The sequence below is a fragment of the Tamandua tetradactyla genome, chromosome 8 (genome assembly GCF_023851605.1).
Source record: "Tamandua tetradactyla isolate mTamTet1 chromosome 8, mTamTet1.pri, whole genome shotgun sequence".
NCBI lineage: Eukaryota > Metazoa > Chordata > Mammalia > Pilosa > Myrmecophagidae > Tamandua > Tamandua tetradactyla.
The window spans coordinates 67951847-67966786 of NC_135334.1; the positions used below are offsets into that span (position 1 = coordinate 67951847).

At 54.9% G+C, this 14940-nt stretch overlaps 2 protein-coding genes across 3 annotated transcripts in view; both read right to left on the reverse strand.

The window, feature by feature from the left end:
• Positions 1–14940, reverse strand: part of CAPN5 (calpain 5) — a 70417-nt gene that overhangs the window by 18158 nt on the left and 37319 nt on the right. For both annotated transcript variants that reach the window (XM_077113513.1, XM_077113512.1), the window contains one exon: positions 10508–10639. In XM_077113513.1, coding sequence (XP_076969628.1) covers positions 10508–10639 — 132 coding nt within the window. The remainder of the gene's footprint in view (positions 1–10507; positions 10640–14940) is intronic.
• OMP (olfactory marker protein) lies at positions 3332–5638 on the reverse strand. Its single transcript, XM_077112081.1, has one exon. It carries the CDS (start codon positions 5565–5567, stop codon positions 5076–5078), a length of 492 nt encoding a protein of 163 aa, XP_076968196.1. The 5' UTR covers positions 5568–5638; the 3' UTR covers positions 3332–5075.

Consider the following 14940-nt stretch of genomic DNA (forward strand, 5'->3'; position numbering starts at 1 on the left):
AACTTCTATACCCTTTCACTGTCCCCCAGGAACTAGAAGAGGAGCAGCTTCCAGGGACCTCCCTGATGGAGCCCTCCATCTGGGCACATCTGGGCAGCCCTCCTTCGGCTTCGCCAGCACATTTCTCTCTTCTCTGTTCACTGGGAGGAGCTCCTTAAGGGCAGAGACCATGGCTGACTCATCCCCAAATCCCCAGCATGAAGCACAGGGCCTGGTCTTGCTCCAAAGCCGGCTAAATCTTTCTGAGAGGAAAAATCCCCAAGCCCTGGCTGCAGCAAAGCCTTTGACCGGCCAATGACCTCGTGTATATTACTTAACCCACATGACCAACCTGGCATGGAGCTAAGTTTTGACCAGGAAACACTGGCTGCCTCTGAGTCTCAGTTTTCTCATCTACCTACCCTACTTCCAGGACTACTGTGAGAATTAAAGTGGACAAAGGCCTTGGAGGTGCTCCATAAACTGTAGGGTGTTGTGCACACGAGAGGACATCCTGTTAGTGTATGAAGTATATTTGCATGCATTCACACAATAGTTTTATAACCTCAGAGTTAAGAGGGAGCTGAAACTACCTGATCAACCTTCCTCCTAAGATGACAAAGGAAAATCTCAATACCAGCCCCCTATGCAAATGGGGAAAGTGAGGCCTGAGTCATACAGGTGCTTACTTGGGCTGACCTGGCAGCGAGGCAAGGACTGTGTGGGGTTTGGAGCCTCCCTCCTACCCAGGGGGCCCATTAGCAGCCACCCATTGCAAAATCAGCCCAGACACCTCAAGGGCACCAGGGACAGGCACCCCCACAGCGCCGCTTGGTGTCTCCAGTTTCCCTGGGGACTCCCTGGGTTTCCCTGGGGACTCCCATCTAAACACAAACAGAGCCCTGGCTGGGTGCAAACTCTTTGTGGGCCAGGGGTAGACCAGAACTCTGCCAAAGCTGAGGGAGGGAGAGAGGAGAAGGCTGGGAGGGCCAGCACTGCTCAGGACCCGTGTGTGTGTGTGTGTGTGTGTGTGTGTGTGTGTGTGAAGGCCAGTGTGCACGAGTGCGCGTGAGTGTTTGTGTATGTGTATGTGTGGGTAGGGAGGGAGCTTTTCACAGATTTCTGCTCAGGACTCCAGAGGGCCAGCTCAGGGCCTTTCTGAACAAGCCTGGCAGGGCTATGGGAGGCAGGGATGCAGTGGAATTTCCTGCTAATGGAAACTGAGTGAGGTGAGTCCCCAGAGCTCAGCTTCAAGCCCTCAGAAACCAGAGAGTCTCTGGCTTTAAGCATCTGACATTCCTTAGTTCTCAGCTTCTGATATTCCAAGAATCTCAAATGCCCCGGGTTTTAGACGCCATGACTGGTAGAGGTCAGGAAGGTTGGGTGCCATTCCGCAGCCTCCTTGGGAGGCCCTCACCCCACAGACCAGCAGCTGATGCAACTGCAGCGAGGCCCAGAGGATCCCTGTTTACAGGGCAGGGAATCCGGTGGCAGGAGAAGGAAACACAAGTGGAGAGGCTGAGACCTGTGGGGGCAGGGGCCCTGCCGTATGCCGTATAGTGCCAGGACCTGGCCTTGGGGTTGGTCCCCTCCTGTTGGGTCTCTGTCTCCCCAGTTGTACTGTGGGGGTCCCCTCAACTGGAACACTCTGAGATCAGAGGTTTGCTACACACAGATGTGGGAACTTGATAATGGTGGCAGAGAAGAATCCGCAGCCTCACAACCACAGAGCCAAGCCTGGCACCTGCCCTGCCCATCCCTCCACCCCACATCACTTGCTGGCACCTTGCTTCACCTCTCTCGAACCTTGCCCTCCTCATTCTCAAGATATTCCCTTCACCCTTCCTCTGTGAATAATTGTGGAAATTAAGTGAGACCACATTTGTGGTAACCACCGGGAAGTAACAATGAGACAACTCAGAGTTGTGCCAGCTTTGTAAAGCTCTGAGTTCTTTGTAAACACAGCTCATTTGATGTTCACAACGACCCTATGAGGCAGGTACCATAATGAGCCCCAGCTGACAGATGAGGAAACAGGCTCAGAGAGGTTCAGCAACTGCCCAGGATAACACAGCTGGTCAGCGGTAGAGACACATTAACCACTGCCTCTGGGAAGCAGAATCTCAAGAAATGGCAGTTCTCTTTGCCATGTGATTTCCATGAACAATGTGTCCTCATTTACCACCTCTTGCACCCCCCACCCCTAAGTTTTGGGGTAAGAGGCAGTCCCTTGCAGTCTAGGGGGCTGGAGCATCTGCAGGGGTGGCTTGAGGCAGCAGCTGGAGGGGCAGGGCTTGGGGAGGGTGCAGGGGAGGCTCAGAGACTCCTGAGCCTGGGCGGGGCTGCTTCTGTATTTTCAGTGGGGGCCTACAGGGCTGCGAGAGGGGCTGTGAAGGGAGGAGGGACACAGGGTGACTGTAGACAGCTGAATGCAGGGCTCTGGGGTGGCAGAAAGGAGAGGCAAGACCTGGCTGGGAGCGGCCTGGAGGGGGAAGCATATCAAAAAAAGGGTCTTTCCCAAGCAAATCTGAATGTGTGGCCTCTGAGAAGGAAGTTGGCCCACCCCAGGCCTGGGCCCTTGGTAAGAATGGGGAGGGGTCATCTCTACCACCCATCCCAGGCCACCCCACACCTCTTCTGGCTCCTCCACCTCCCCATGACCTTGGGCTGTGCCTCCTGCCTCTGGGACTCAGTTGTCTCTGTCCATAAAATGAGCGAGCTCAAGAGAGATGATGAAGGGGCACCAAGGAGACATGGCCTTGCCAATGCATTAGTGCCCACGTCAGTCTTAGATGGTCACAGGCTTGATAATCCTGGAGGACGAAGGCAGAAGGGACCCCACAGGATGGGGTCGGTCTCTGCTGCACAGGTGGAAGGTGTGAAGCCCGGGGCGGGCCAGGGGCAGCCAAGTGGTGGCAGGGGCCAGACTTAACCTGACATAGGCCTGATGCCACCCCATTCCTCAGCTATTTCCTCTCTGGGCTGCCCCATGCCCAGTATCCTGGAAAGGAGGGAGACTTGGAGCCAGGCTGGCTGGGTGCACTCCCACCCCACTCCCAGACTGGAGAAAAAACAGTCTGTGGTGTAGGCTCCAGGGTGGGTGTCAGGAGCCCCGGTTCCAAACCCAGTGCTGATGTAGGAGGGGAGGTGGGTGGGAGTGTGGGAGAAGGCCCAGGGAGGGGTGCTAGGGGCTGTGAGGGGCGAGGGTACAAGTGGTTCATGGCAAGAGACTGAACACACCGAGGTGGGGGGCACACAGGCTTTATTGGGGAGAAGCAGGGGACATGTGAGGAAGGGCAGGGCAGGGGAAGGGCACGCACAGGTGGTCTGGACCAAGAGAGTCCACAGAGCTGCAGGGAGAGCTCAAGTAGAAGGGCAGCACCCTACGGTCAGAGGACAAGAGGCAGCCTGCGGTCCCAACTTCAAGTGCGTCCCGGGACAGGCTCCAGACCACAGCTGCCCCCACAGCCTGTCTGCCCCCTCAGGAACCCTGACTCCACACCCTGCTCTTTCCCCCCACACCTCCGAGGTGGGAGGTCTCGTCCTCCCAGCCGACCCCCCGTCGTGAGGCAGCTCCGACCATCCACCTCTCACTGCAGCTCCCCTCATTGAGGGGAGATGTCGTGGACACATCCCTAACTGACCACGGACACAAAACGGGGCTGGCCTTGAGAAGGGGTGTTTGGGGCACTTCTCGGAGGCCCTCACTGATGCCAGGTTGCACTCGATGACCTCTGAGGTCCCATCAGCTTCTGACCATAAGCGACTATAGACTCACTGGGCCACCTTTCAGATAACGTCAGACCTCTCTGTACAGATGGGGGACCAAGGCCCAGAGCAGGCGGCTCCCAAGCAGAGGCATGCTGGCGCCAGAATCCAGGACCCCTGGCTCAGGCCCTGCTCTCCCACTGCCCGCCAGGCCGTCCCACCCCCACTCCTCAGGCCTGCTGAAGAAGCCAAAGAGAGGCCAGCAGACACATCAGGGCAGGTCGCTCACCTTACCTGACCAGTGAGCCAGAAAAAGCCTGACTTCCCAGCAGGGGACACCTGTAGCCCCAGAGAATCTATCCACTCCAGGGGCCTGGACCTCCTTCCTTTAGCTTCCCCCAGAAGGAAACCCCTTTACTAAGCCACTCTCTGCTTCACTGTAGGAACCCCGAAGTCTCCCAGGTCAGGAAGGCCCTCTTGAGGGTCATTCTGGCTAAGCCCCTACTAAGACCCACCTTGAACCAGCTGGGCAACCATGTCATAAATAATATAAAATTGAATTTGTACGTAGGTCAGGTACAGACCTCTAGGAAACATCCATATGAATATAGCATGCTCTCTCTCCACATGGTTGTGCATGTATACATAGATACATAGATCTCTAGGTGACTTCTGTATATTTACACCCTCACTTCTCCACCCCTGAAGTTGTTCCCAGAAGGGCCAGCGCTGGGCCTGCTCACCCTCCAGCGTGCCCCAAACGGCGAGACCTCAACCCTGCAGCCCTCCTGCTCGCCTCCTGCAGGCCCTGAGGTCAGTTCCCGGAGCAGCAGCGTCCCGGACGGGCACAGGCTGGGGGTTCTCCTCCAGGCGAGGCTTCGGCCAAAGGCGCTCTGGCCAGGTGGGCATCAAACTCCGGCTTGCTGGATTCCCCGAGGCAGCTGCTCGATCAACTCCACCTCCCCAACTCCGGAGGAAGCTGGATGGCTGGTTCTTTGGATCACTCCATCTCTGTGTGAAGACATCTGTCTCTGTTGCTCTCTCGTTCTCTCTCAGTCTCTCTCCCACAACGAAGCGGAGAGCGAGCAGATGCCCATGGCCTCTCCATCTTCCCTCACCAGCCCTGACCAGGTCTCTATCCCCTACAGCAAAAGCAGCGGCAGCCAGCTCGGCGTCTAGACTATGGAGGCTCTGCATCTCCCTCCTGCGGGCAGGAGCGCCAGGACCAGGGAAAAGAAGCAAAGGAAGGAACCCAGGGGGGGACTTGGTCACAACAAGGACAGGCCGCGCACTAGAAGACTGTCCCCACACACACACCTGGAGGGCGGGGTTGCAGGCAGGGGAAAGGGCGGCCGGGCGACAGGAGGGGACAGCAGCGGGCGCCGCTCTCAGAGCTGGTTAAACACCACGGACGCCTTGAGGTTGGCGGGCTCCAGGCCCTCGCCGAAGGTGATGAGGAAGTACATGACCTTGCGGATTTTCGCCAGATCTGACAGGCGCTCCCCAAACTCCAGGGCATCGGCCTCGTTCCAATCCATGGCATCCGAGTCCTCCTTGCGCCAGAAGATGGCCGCGGGGTCCAGCAGCTGGCGCGTCATGAGGTTGGTGAGGTCAGGCGTCCAGTTCTGCGAGGTGCCCGTGATGGTGACCTTGCCCGGCTTGTCCAGCACCACGTCCCAGCGCTCAAACTGCAGCTTCTGCTGCTGGATGAAGTCGAGGCGGTACACGGACTCGGCCGGCCGCAGCAGCTTCTCGCCGTCCTGGCGCTTCTCCCCACGCTGCTTCAGGCTCTCCACACGCAGACGCATCTGCTGGGTCAGGTCAGGGTCCAGGACCAGCGGCATCTCGAGCTGTGGCTGCTGTGGCCCGTCCTCCGCCATGGCCCGGGTTCTGCAGCTGCCGCCGTCAGAAAGCCAAGTGGGCCGGGGCTTCCAGCCGTCGGGGGAAGAGAATGCCAAAGCGGGGCCCCGCCCACCCCCCACCCCCACCCGCGTCTCTGTCCTCCCTCTTCCCCTCACCTCTTTGCCACTGGCCCTTCGCAGCCCCGCCCAGTCCTCCAGTTAGGGTATGCATGAGGGGTGGGAGACAGGCCGCAAGCTTCCCAGGAGTCCCCAAATGCCTCCTCTCCACTGCTCGCAGGCGTGCTAATGGAGGAGGTGCCGGCAGGCGGGAGGGTGAGGAACTCCTCGGAGACCAGATCGCTGATGTCGATTGCTGTGGCAACCGCCCAGATGGGCTTGGGAGCTGCCTTGTTTGCGAAGAAGGGAGCACTTCATAAGGGCAGCAAGAAGGGGAGGAGGGGAGGAACATGCAATCACTGGAGGGATGCAAGGAGAGGCTGGAGGACCACCTGGCAGGGTGAGGGGAGGCCCAGGTCAGAAGGGCCCACCTGATTTGGGATCTGGTCACCTGAGCCACACCTGGGAGCCTTCCTTAATTCCCCCTCATCCCTCCACACCCAATTGCCAAAGCCTGTAGGTCCTGCCTCCCCGGTACACTGGGAAATCCCCCTCGATCCCCACTTTCAGAATTCTGGCCCAGCTCCCGTCATCTACCTGGACCTGTGATTCTCAAACATGAGCATCCATGAGAACACCCAGACTGCCGGGCCCTACGCCTAGAGTTTCTGTCTAGGGTGAGACCTGAGATGTGCTTTTCTAATGACTTCCTGGGAGATGCTGACGCTGCAGTCCAGGGGCTGCACTCAGAACCACGGACTCAGATGGCTCTTGCCTGCTGGCCCTGCCTCAACCCTGCAGCCACATGACCAGGTTTCTCTCTTATTTAAATCTCATCATTTATTCCACCTATATAAGCCTCAGTTTCCCCCAAAAGACTTGAGGCAGAGGAAGCATCTGATAAATACCTGTATCCCCAAGAACCGAGGCCCAGGCAGAATCACGAGTTTGTCTATTATATGTGGGTGAATGGGGGTAGAGTTGGACACTCCCACAACATACCACCTACAGAAAAGAGGCACGGGGCAAGGTATAAGAACTGAAAACAAACTGAAGGGCCTAATGGACCACAAGCACTTCACTAGAAGTGAAGGGTGTCAGTCAGTGGGGTCTTGGGCTACGTGAACAGCAGGGGAGCACCAAGGAGGACAGAGCACCTAGTCCTGGTAAGACAGCACCTCAAGCCCTGGGTCAGTTCCAGGGTATTTTTCCAACAATATGCCAGAGACCTGTAGACCAGGAGATGTTAATACAGGCTATGAAGGGGGAAAGGGGAAGGGCCTCTTGGCCCTGTAAAAGAAATAGTGGTTTAAACAGTTCAAAAGGTCTTGTGAACTAGACTTGAGCCAGGGGGAGAGCTGGCCTCGAATTGCCTAACACTCACAGAACCTTTAGTTTGTAGCTGGAGAGGCAGAAGAAGAGGGGAATGATGTGGCTAGGGATTACCACTTGGGGGCTCCTCTTCCCTCCATGATGAGATGTTTCTCTCCTTCACAGAGCTAACTTTGGCTTTTCTATTTCATGGCCCAGTCTTTGACTGTGCTGTCTCCTCACTCGACCACAAGCACTGAGCAGGCAGGAGCTGAGCCCATCTTGTTCAGCACTCTAAGCCAGCACCTAGGACAGGAGGCCCTCGGAAAACGCTGTGGCATGAATGAATGATTGCAGGGCAATCGTTGATGTGAGGGCCCATGGGGTCCATGGCCACGGATGACAAAGAAGGTGCACAGCGGGGCACAATGCACAGGCCCTGGCCAAGGGCAGAATGAGGTGATGGCCGTGAATCACAGGGAAAGATCCTTGGATTAAAGACGTCCAGGGAGAGCAGCCCTGGGCCTCGGCTACGGCTGCGTGAGGGGGCTGGAAGCGAAGGTAGACGAACATGAAACCAAGAACCGAGGTCAGGGTAAGGCGGGTAGGGGGTGCCAGCCATGGGACAACGAATTCTTGGAATACAGCAGTACTGGGGGTGGAAAAAGCTGGAAGATTGGAGGTGCTGAGTCTTTGGTGTCTGAGTGGCATGCTAGGGCAGCCAGTTGGCAGGGGATGGCAGTGAGGTGGGCTAGCGGGATCTAGGGGAGCACCTGGTACTCTAAAGGCCACTTCCTTGCCCTCAGACCACCCCAATCAAGGATCTCTTTGGAGGGCAAGCATTGCCAGGAGGTGTCCGGCAGAACAGAGAAATAGGCAGGAGAGCCTAGAGGTGGGGGTTGGGGGCAGAGGGGGGTGTTCACCACATACTAAATGCCAAGGACAAGCCCTCCAGCGTCCTTTATCCTTCCACAATCCTGGGGATTGGAAAGGTCAGGTTTATACTGAAACAGAGAAGGGACATGATCTGCCCAAGGTTCCACGAATAGCAAGGGACCCAGCCAGAATCAAATCCCAGTCTGGCTGGCTCCAAACGCTGTGTGCCTAGGTCCTAGGCCTCCTCAGGGGCTATAGCTGTAAAGGGGTGGCTTCCTGGAGGAGGGGACATTTGTGTAGAGGGTGTGATAGCCGCATCTGAAGCTCAGCATCCTCAGAGGGTGAGGCTGGGCTGAGTTACTCTGCCACTCCTGAACTGCCCTTCCGTGGAAAAAGCAGGGGGTGGGGGGAGTGCCCTGCAGGCAACAGGCCCAGAGAGCGGGGAAGACAACAAACAGGACCCAGTCGGCAGGGAGAGGAGGGGAGGCAAGGCATGGTAATGAGCTCCCTAGGGCCCCAGGCCTTCCGGGACCCAGGCAGGGACCATCACCACAGCAGCATCATAAGACACTGCAATTAGCCAAGAGCACCCAGCCCTGCCCAGCCTCCCTGGGACCCAAGCTGCTGGAGATCAGCCTCCTGGCACAGGTGGCTTCCAAGACCACCCAGAGCAGCACCCTGCGGGAGGAGGTAACCATGAGGCACGTCAGGGTCACAGAGCATCAGGGAACAGCCTCTGGCCCCTGCCTCCCAGGCCCTTTCCTCCACTTGCTAGAAGGGGAGCAGCCAGGCCTGGGGCAGGGGACACAGCAAGCTTGACACGCTCTCCTGCAAACTACCAGACGGCGCATTCCCCAGGGGAGGACCCAGTGGTGTCAGGCTCCAGCTCCACCGGAGGCCCCGGGAGGTCTGGGGCAGAAAGGCCGGTGTGGAGCTGCTGGTCAGGAGCCGGGTCACACGGTTTGGAGAAGTGCTCCATTCCCCAAACTCTCCGGAGACTTCTATATGCCAGGCCCCTGCTGGGCTCAGTGGAGAGACAGGAGTTGGACCAGCTCGGCCCATGGGAGCTCACCTCGAGAGGAGAGACCACAGGTAAACAGGCAATTATAGGGCAGGGTGAGAAGGGTGGGCCAGCCCAGGTGGTAGGGAGGATTCCTATATGCTGCCTCCAGCCCCAGATTGAGCTCTGACCTCACTGGAGGTGGAGCCCAGAGGCAGTGGAACCTTGTTCTGGGCTCAGAAGAGGGGGTTGGAGGCCAGGGGCTGAAGCGGAGAGACCAGCCCTACACCCAGAGAACCACTCCAGACTCCAACCTTCTCTGGGCCTTGGGGCCCCATGTGTCAGATGACCCTCTGTGTGAGCTCTGAGGGCCTCCCAGCTCTGAGACCCCATGACTATCTGTGTCCACAGGTCACAGGAGGGGTCTCTGCCCAGGGTCCCCAGATCCTCCTCTCCCCACAGGGCCCACCAGGTGCCAGGCTTCAGGTATGCCCACCTCAGGGTGGCTCTGAGAGGCCACATCCCTGCTCAGAAGAGAGGCCAGCAGAGTGCCCACCACAGCCCCAGCCTGGCCTACTGCACAGCTCCCTTGACGGCTGAGGGGCGCCTCGGAGGAGGTGTCACAACTCCCTCTGTGACTTAGTGCCCTGCTAGCTAGGAACACCCACCGTGTTCTATGAACATTAGTTTTCATCACATCAGTAATTGCAGCTGCACAACACTGCACAGGGCACTTTAAATACAGTAATCCGGTTTCACCCTCACAACTCCCCTGAGAGGCAGCTGCTCTGATCGTCCGAGTTTTCCAGAGAGTAACCTGAGGGAAGTCACAAAGCTCCCAAATGGTGAGACTGGGGCTCGAACCCAAGCCTGTGAGATTCAGCACCGTGGGCTCTTAAGCCCTGCCCCTTGCTCGGACAAGCAGAGAGGGTAGGGATCGAGAAGGCAATGAACCCAGGTCTGAACACTCTGCTCAGGGCTTTCCCCACTGCAATGCCTGCCAATAATTCTGTAGAGAGGAGTTCAGCCTCCACACGGCTTCCCTGCCTCCCAGGTGGGGAGCTCCGGGTGTTGGACTTAAGGGCTGCACTTCCCGGAGCTGCCACAGGAGGGCGACGTGGCAGGCCAGGAGTCCATTCTTTCTAAACTAGACTGGCTGGTCCTGGGTCCACAAAACCAGTGGCTTGGAACCATGAACCATGAAGCTGGGGGGCATCTGGACCACCCCCACTGAACACCTGGGGATTTCGAGGCCCAAGGGGTAGGCACCAGCCCGCATCACGCAGCAGGTTGCCAGCAGGGGTTTCCTGAGCCCGTTTAGCGGTGTTCCTGAGTCAGTCAGCAGCTACATCTCACAGGTGTGTGTCCCACCAAGCGGCTGCAAGGACACTGCGGGCCCCTAACCGTGAGGAGGGGACACATCAGAATCACCGTAAAGCTATACAGATCTCCAGAATCCGCCCCTGGAGCTCCTAAGCTGGCAAGTGAGGGAAAGGTGATTCTAATGCTGGGTCAAAGGTGGGGCACCCCGGTGTCACCCCGACTCCATCCCTGGCAGAGGCTTTTGTAAAATCTCATCCGCCTATGTCCAGGTTGCACCTCCGCTGCCTGGCAAGGAGGGCCGCAGCTGAGCTGGTGACCTCCCCCAGCATGCCCACCCCACACTAGGCCTCACCTTTTGCCATAGCGACTCACGGGAGGCGAGTGACGAGCAGGCGGCCACAAACCAGCAGTTGCCCACCTGGCCCTGGTGCAGGTCATGAGAGCTGATGCCATCCACAAAGAGGTGGGGGTCCTCACAGATATCCTGCAGAGAAGGCAGGAGAGAAGGTGAGGGGCCAGGGAGCTGCACACAGAGGCCGCTGTCATCACAGAGATTCTTTCTCCATGTGAGTATTCTGTTATCCGCCCCACCCCCACCTGTCCTGCAGACTGCAGGGCCCTGGGTGGCCTATGTGTTCCCACCCAAATCCGCCTGGGACACCCTTTTCCCCTTCCCCAGCTGGAGAACTCTGCTTTTCTGCCAAAGATGTGATGAATGAGTGAGGGCCCTTGAAGGACATCGGGACCCTGGACCCTGGGTCATCACCCTCCTCCTGACCTCCGTGTCCTCCCTGACCAGCAAGGGCTCAGTTTCCATCATTCTCCAAGCATCTGCAGCTCAGCAACACCCACCTCAGCCAGGCTTCAAGGGCTCTCCGTCACAATGACACAGAGGTGGGGTGCAGAGATGATACAAACACTAAATTACAGGTGACAAACAGAAAGCGAGGGGAACGTGGGGACGGGTGTGCCAACCACCCAGTCTGCACCAGGACTCACGTGGACACCGTCCTGGGCTATCTCACTTGAGAGCATACAAGCGAGAGCACACACCTGCAAGAAGTATGAGCTTGTTATTTGTTTTATGGATGAGGAATGGAGGTTCCGAGAGGGTCAGTGAATTGTCAAAAGCACACAGCAAGCAAATGCCCAAGCAAGGCAGAAATGCCTTCTATTTGATTTTCCATGGAGACTGGCAGGCACAGCCAGAGGATTCACAGGACAGGGTGGCCCTGGAGGAAGGAAGCCCCACCAGGCAGTCCTCTCTGCCAACAGGGTCTGCTTCATGGGACATGGCCAGGAAATGACTCATGCCCAATTGGCAGCCCTCAGGCCCAGCCCTTCCAATTCCTAGAAGGCCACTGCTCTGTCGGCTAGGATAGGGGAGCCTCGGTGGGCTCCAGGACCAACTGACTGCCCTCCTCACCTGTCCCTACCTATAGGGTCGGGCCTGGACTTTCCATCTCTTTATGCTTTGGGGGTTTTTCTTTTAAAAGGTCCCCTGAGGCAGCACTATGGAGTGGTAAAAATATGGGTGGTGGCTTCAGACTGGAGTTTGAATGACAGCCCCTGGCTCTGCAATTGGATGAGCTCTCTCAGCCTTGACTTGCTCATCTATATAGTGGGAACAATCCTTTCTACCTTGTGATGAATCAGTGTATGCAAAGTGCCAAGCCAAGGTCTGACCCCAAGAGAATGTTTCAACTTTCAGGTGCTGGGAACAGACCTAAATGGGTGGCTCCAGCACAAACAGACAGAGCCTGGCAGGGTTAGCTCACCCAGCATTCCCACAGCTGTTAAAATCCCATTTCCAGGGGGAACAAGGGTCGTTCAGTGGTAGAATTCTCGCCTGCCATGCAGGAGACTGGGTTCGATTCCTGGCCAATGCACTTCCAAAAAAAACAAAACAAAATAAAAACAAACAAGAATTCAACAAATGGTGCTGCAATAATGGGATACTCACATGGAAAAAGAATGAAATGTGACCCTGGGAATATAGCATACAAAAAAATCCCATCCCCAGGCCTGGGCCATGGAGCCAGGTGATCCCTGCAGCAGGGGCAGCCAAGAGTGCCCTACACCCTGGCCCAGGACTCACAGCTGAGCAGACACCTACAGAGCTCCCTGAGTGCCCTTTATGTGCGTGAGGTGGGCCTAATGGGCCAGGCTGGGGTCACCTGGGTGTGGGAAATTCCTTTCCCCCTTTCTAGTCCAGGTTTCTGCTTAGGGCATACACATGCCTACCCATGTTCAGAATGCCCACCCCAGGCAGTCTCCTATCCCATGAGCATCTTCAAAGAGTTCAGAAGTGGCAGACCCTCCTCCAGGTGGTGGGACAAAAGGGGGCAAACATTACTACTTGCCTTCCCTTGACAGGCAACCTGTGGGCACTGTGACAAATCTCACCATGGCCCGGAAAGAAGGTCAGTGGTATGTCCATTTTACAGATGCAGAAACTGAGGCCCAGAGAGGTTTGAATTACATGCCCAGCCACAAAGCACAGGGAGGATGACAGGAGGCCTCCCTACCCATCTCCATTTCAGACTGTGCCCCTGAGCTTGAGCTTGTCCAAGCACAACAGAGGATTTGAAGCAGCCAGCAGAGGGTAACAGAGTCCAGGATCCAGGATTTGAATTCCTGCTCTACCCATTTACTGGCTGTGCAACTTTGGGCCAGTTGCTCAACCCCTCTGTACCTCCATTTCCTCACCTGTGAAAAGTGGACCAACCATTATCCCTGCAGGGCTCTACCGCTGATGACTATGGTCTCTGGACTATGGTCCCTGACTATGGTCCAGGCCCTGGAGGACCGGAGCATATGAACCTGAAGACCCCTCCACTCTGGAATGATCAATGATCCTGTATACTATGACCCTGGGGCCCAGGAACCCAGGAATATGACCAAAGCTCGAAGGAAGGATGGATAGGAAAAGGGGGCTGAAGCTGGAGAACTGGGGTCCTGGGGGACCTGGTGTGCCAGGCCAGCCAGCTTACTGTCTCGTTGTGTCGGGGAGTCTCTGGAGGCTTTAAAGCAGGGGAGGGTCCTGGCTGGAGCCATCAGACCAGAATGGGGAGATCAGCCTGTTCTGACGCCAGGTGAACATGGATCCTAAGGGGCTGTGAAGACCTGGCTATAGTCTGAGTTCTGCTCCGAACCTGCTTCCCCTCCCTGAGCTGGGTCAGGGGAGCCAGGTAGGTGCCACCCAGGGGCTCAATGCCAGGTACGGTCAAAGCTCACATCTTCCCTGGGGGCTGCATGTGGCTGTGCTTTGGTCAGAAAACCCCTCTTCCTCCCAACAAAGAAAAGTACAGGACAGATGGCTTCACCGGTGAATACCATCAAATATTTAAAGAATCAGTGCAATCTTTTGCAAATCCTTCCTAAAAATAAAAGACCAGAAAACCCTAACTCATTCTATGGCATCATTACTCTGATACCAAATGCCGATAAAGACACCACAAGCAAAGAAACTTAAAGACCAATATCCCTTCTGAATATAAAGCAAAAAACCTCAACAAAATATTGGCAAACCAAATCCAAAGGCATATTAAAAGGCTCATACATTATGACCAAAAAGTGAAATTTATCCCAGGAATGCAAGGGTGGTTCAACAAACAAATATCAATGTAATACCAGGTATAAATAGGACTATTTGACAGAAAGGCATTTGACAAAATCTAATACCCTTCCATGATAAAACTACTCAACAAACTAGAAGGCAACTTACCTATCCTGAGAAAGGATATTTATAAATAACATCATATTCAATGGTGAAAGACTGAAAGCTTTCCACCTAGGATCAGGAGCAAGACAAGAATGCCCACTGTTACCACTACAATTCAACACAGTACTGGAAGTTCTCACCAGAGCAATCAGGCAAGAAAGAGAAATAAAAAGGCATCCAAATTAGAAACGAAGAAATAAAACCATCTCTATTCACAGATGACATGATTCCATATATTGAAAATCCCAAAGAATCCACAAGAAAGCAACCAGAAGTTAATAAATAAATTCAGAAAAGTTACAGGGTTAAAAGATCAACAAAATATTCAGAAATCATAAGGCTGATAAGAGTTGAATAGTCAGACTATATAAAGAACCACTACAACACAATAACAAAAGAACAAACAGCACAAATAAAAAATAGGTAAAGAACTTCAACAGACATTTCTTCAAAGATATACAAATAGGCAACAAGCACATGAGAAGATGCCCAACATCATTAATCATTAGGGAAATACGAATCCAAACCACTGTGAGATAACACTCCATACCCACTGTGATGGCGTTTTTGTTATTTTCAGCAACAGCAACAACAAAACTCAAACAGGTTTTCGAACCCACGAGCACTGCTGGTAGGAATACAGACTGGTGCAGTCAACACGGAAAACAGTCTGACAGTTCCACAAAAAGTTGAACATAGAGTTGCCATGTGACTCAGCAATTTCAGTCCTAGATATACACTGCGAAGAACAGAAAACAGAAACTCAAACAGATATTTTACACCAATGTTCATAGCAGCATTATCCACAATAACCAAAAATTGGAAACAACCCAAGTGTCCATCAACAGATGAGTGGAAAAACAAAATGTGGTATATTCAAAGAATGGAATATTATTCAGCCATAAAAAAGGAATGAAGATTGATACCCTCTGCAACATGGATAAATCTCGAAAACATTGTGCTAATTGAAATAAGCCAGACACAAAAGGATCCCACTTATATGAAATACCTAGAATAGGCAAACTCATAGAGACAGAAAGTAGGTTAGGGGTTTCCAGGGG

Bases quoted from the DNA above. Each gene is read 5' to 3' on its own strand.
- OMP (XM_077112081.1), bottom strand. From the start codon at position 5,567: ATGGCGGAGGACGGGCCACAGCAGCCACAGCTCGAGATGCCGCTGGTC.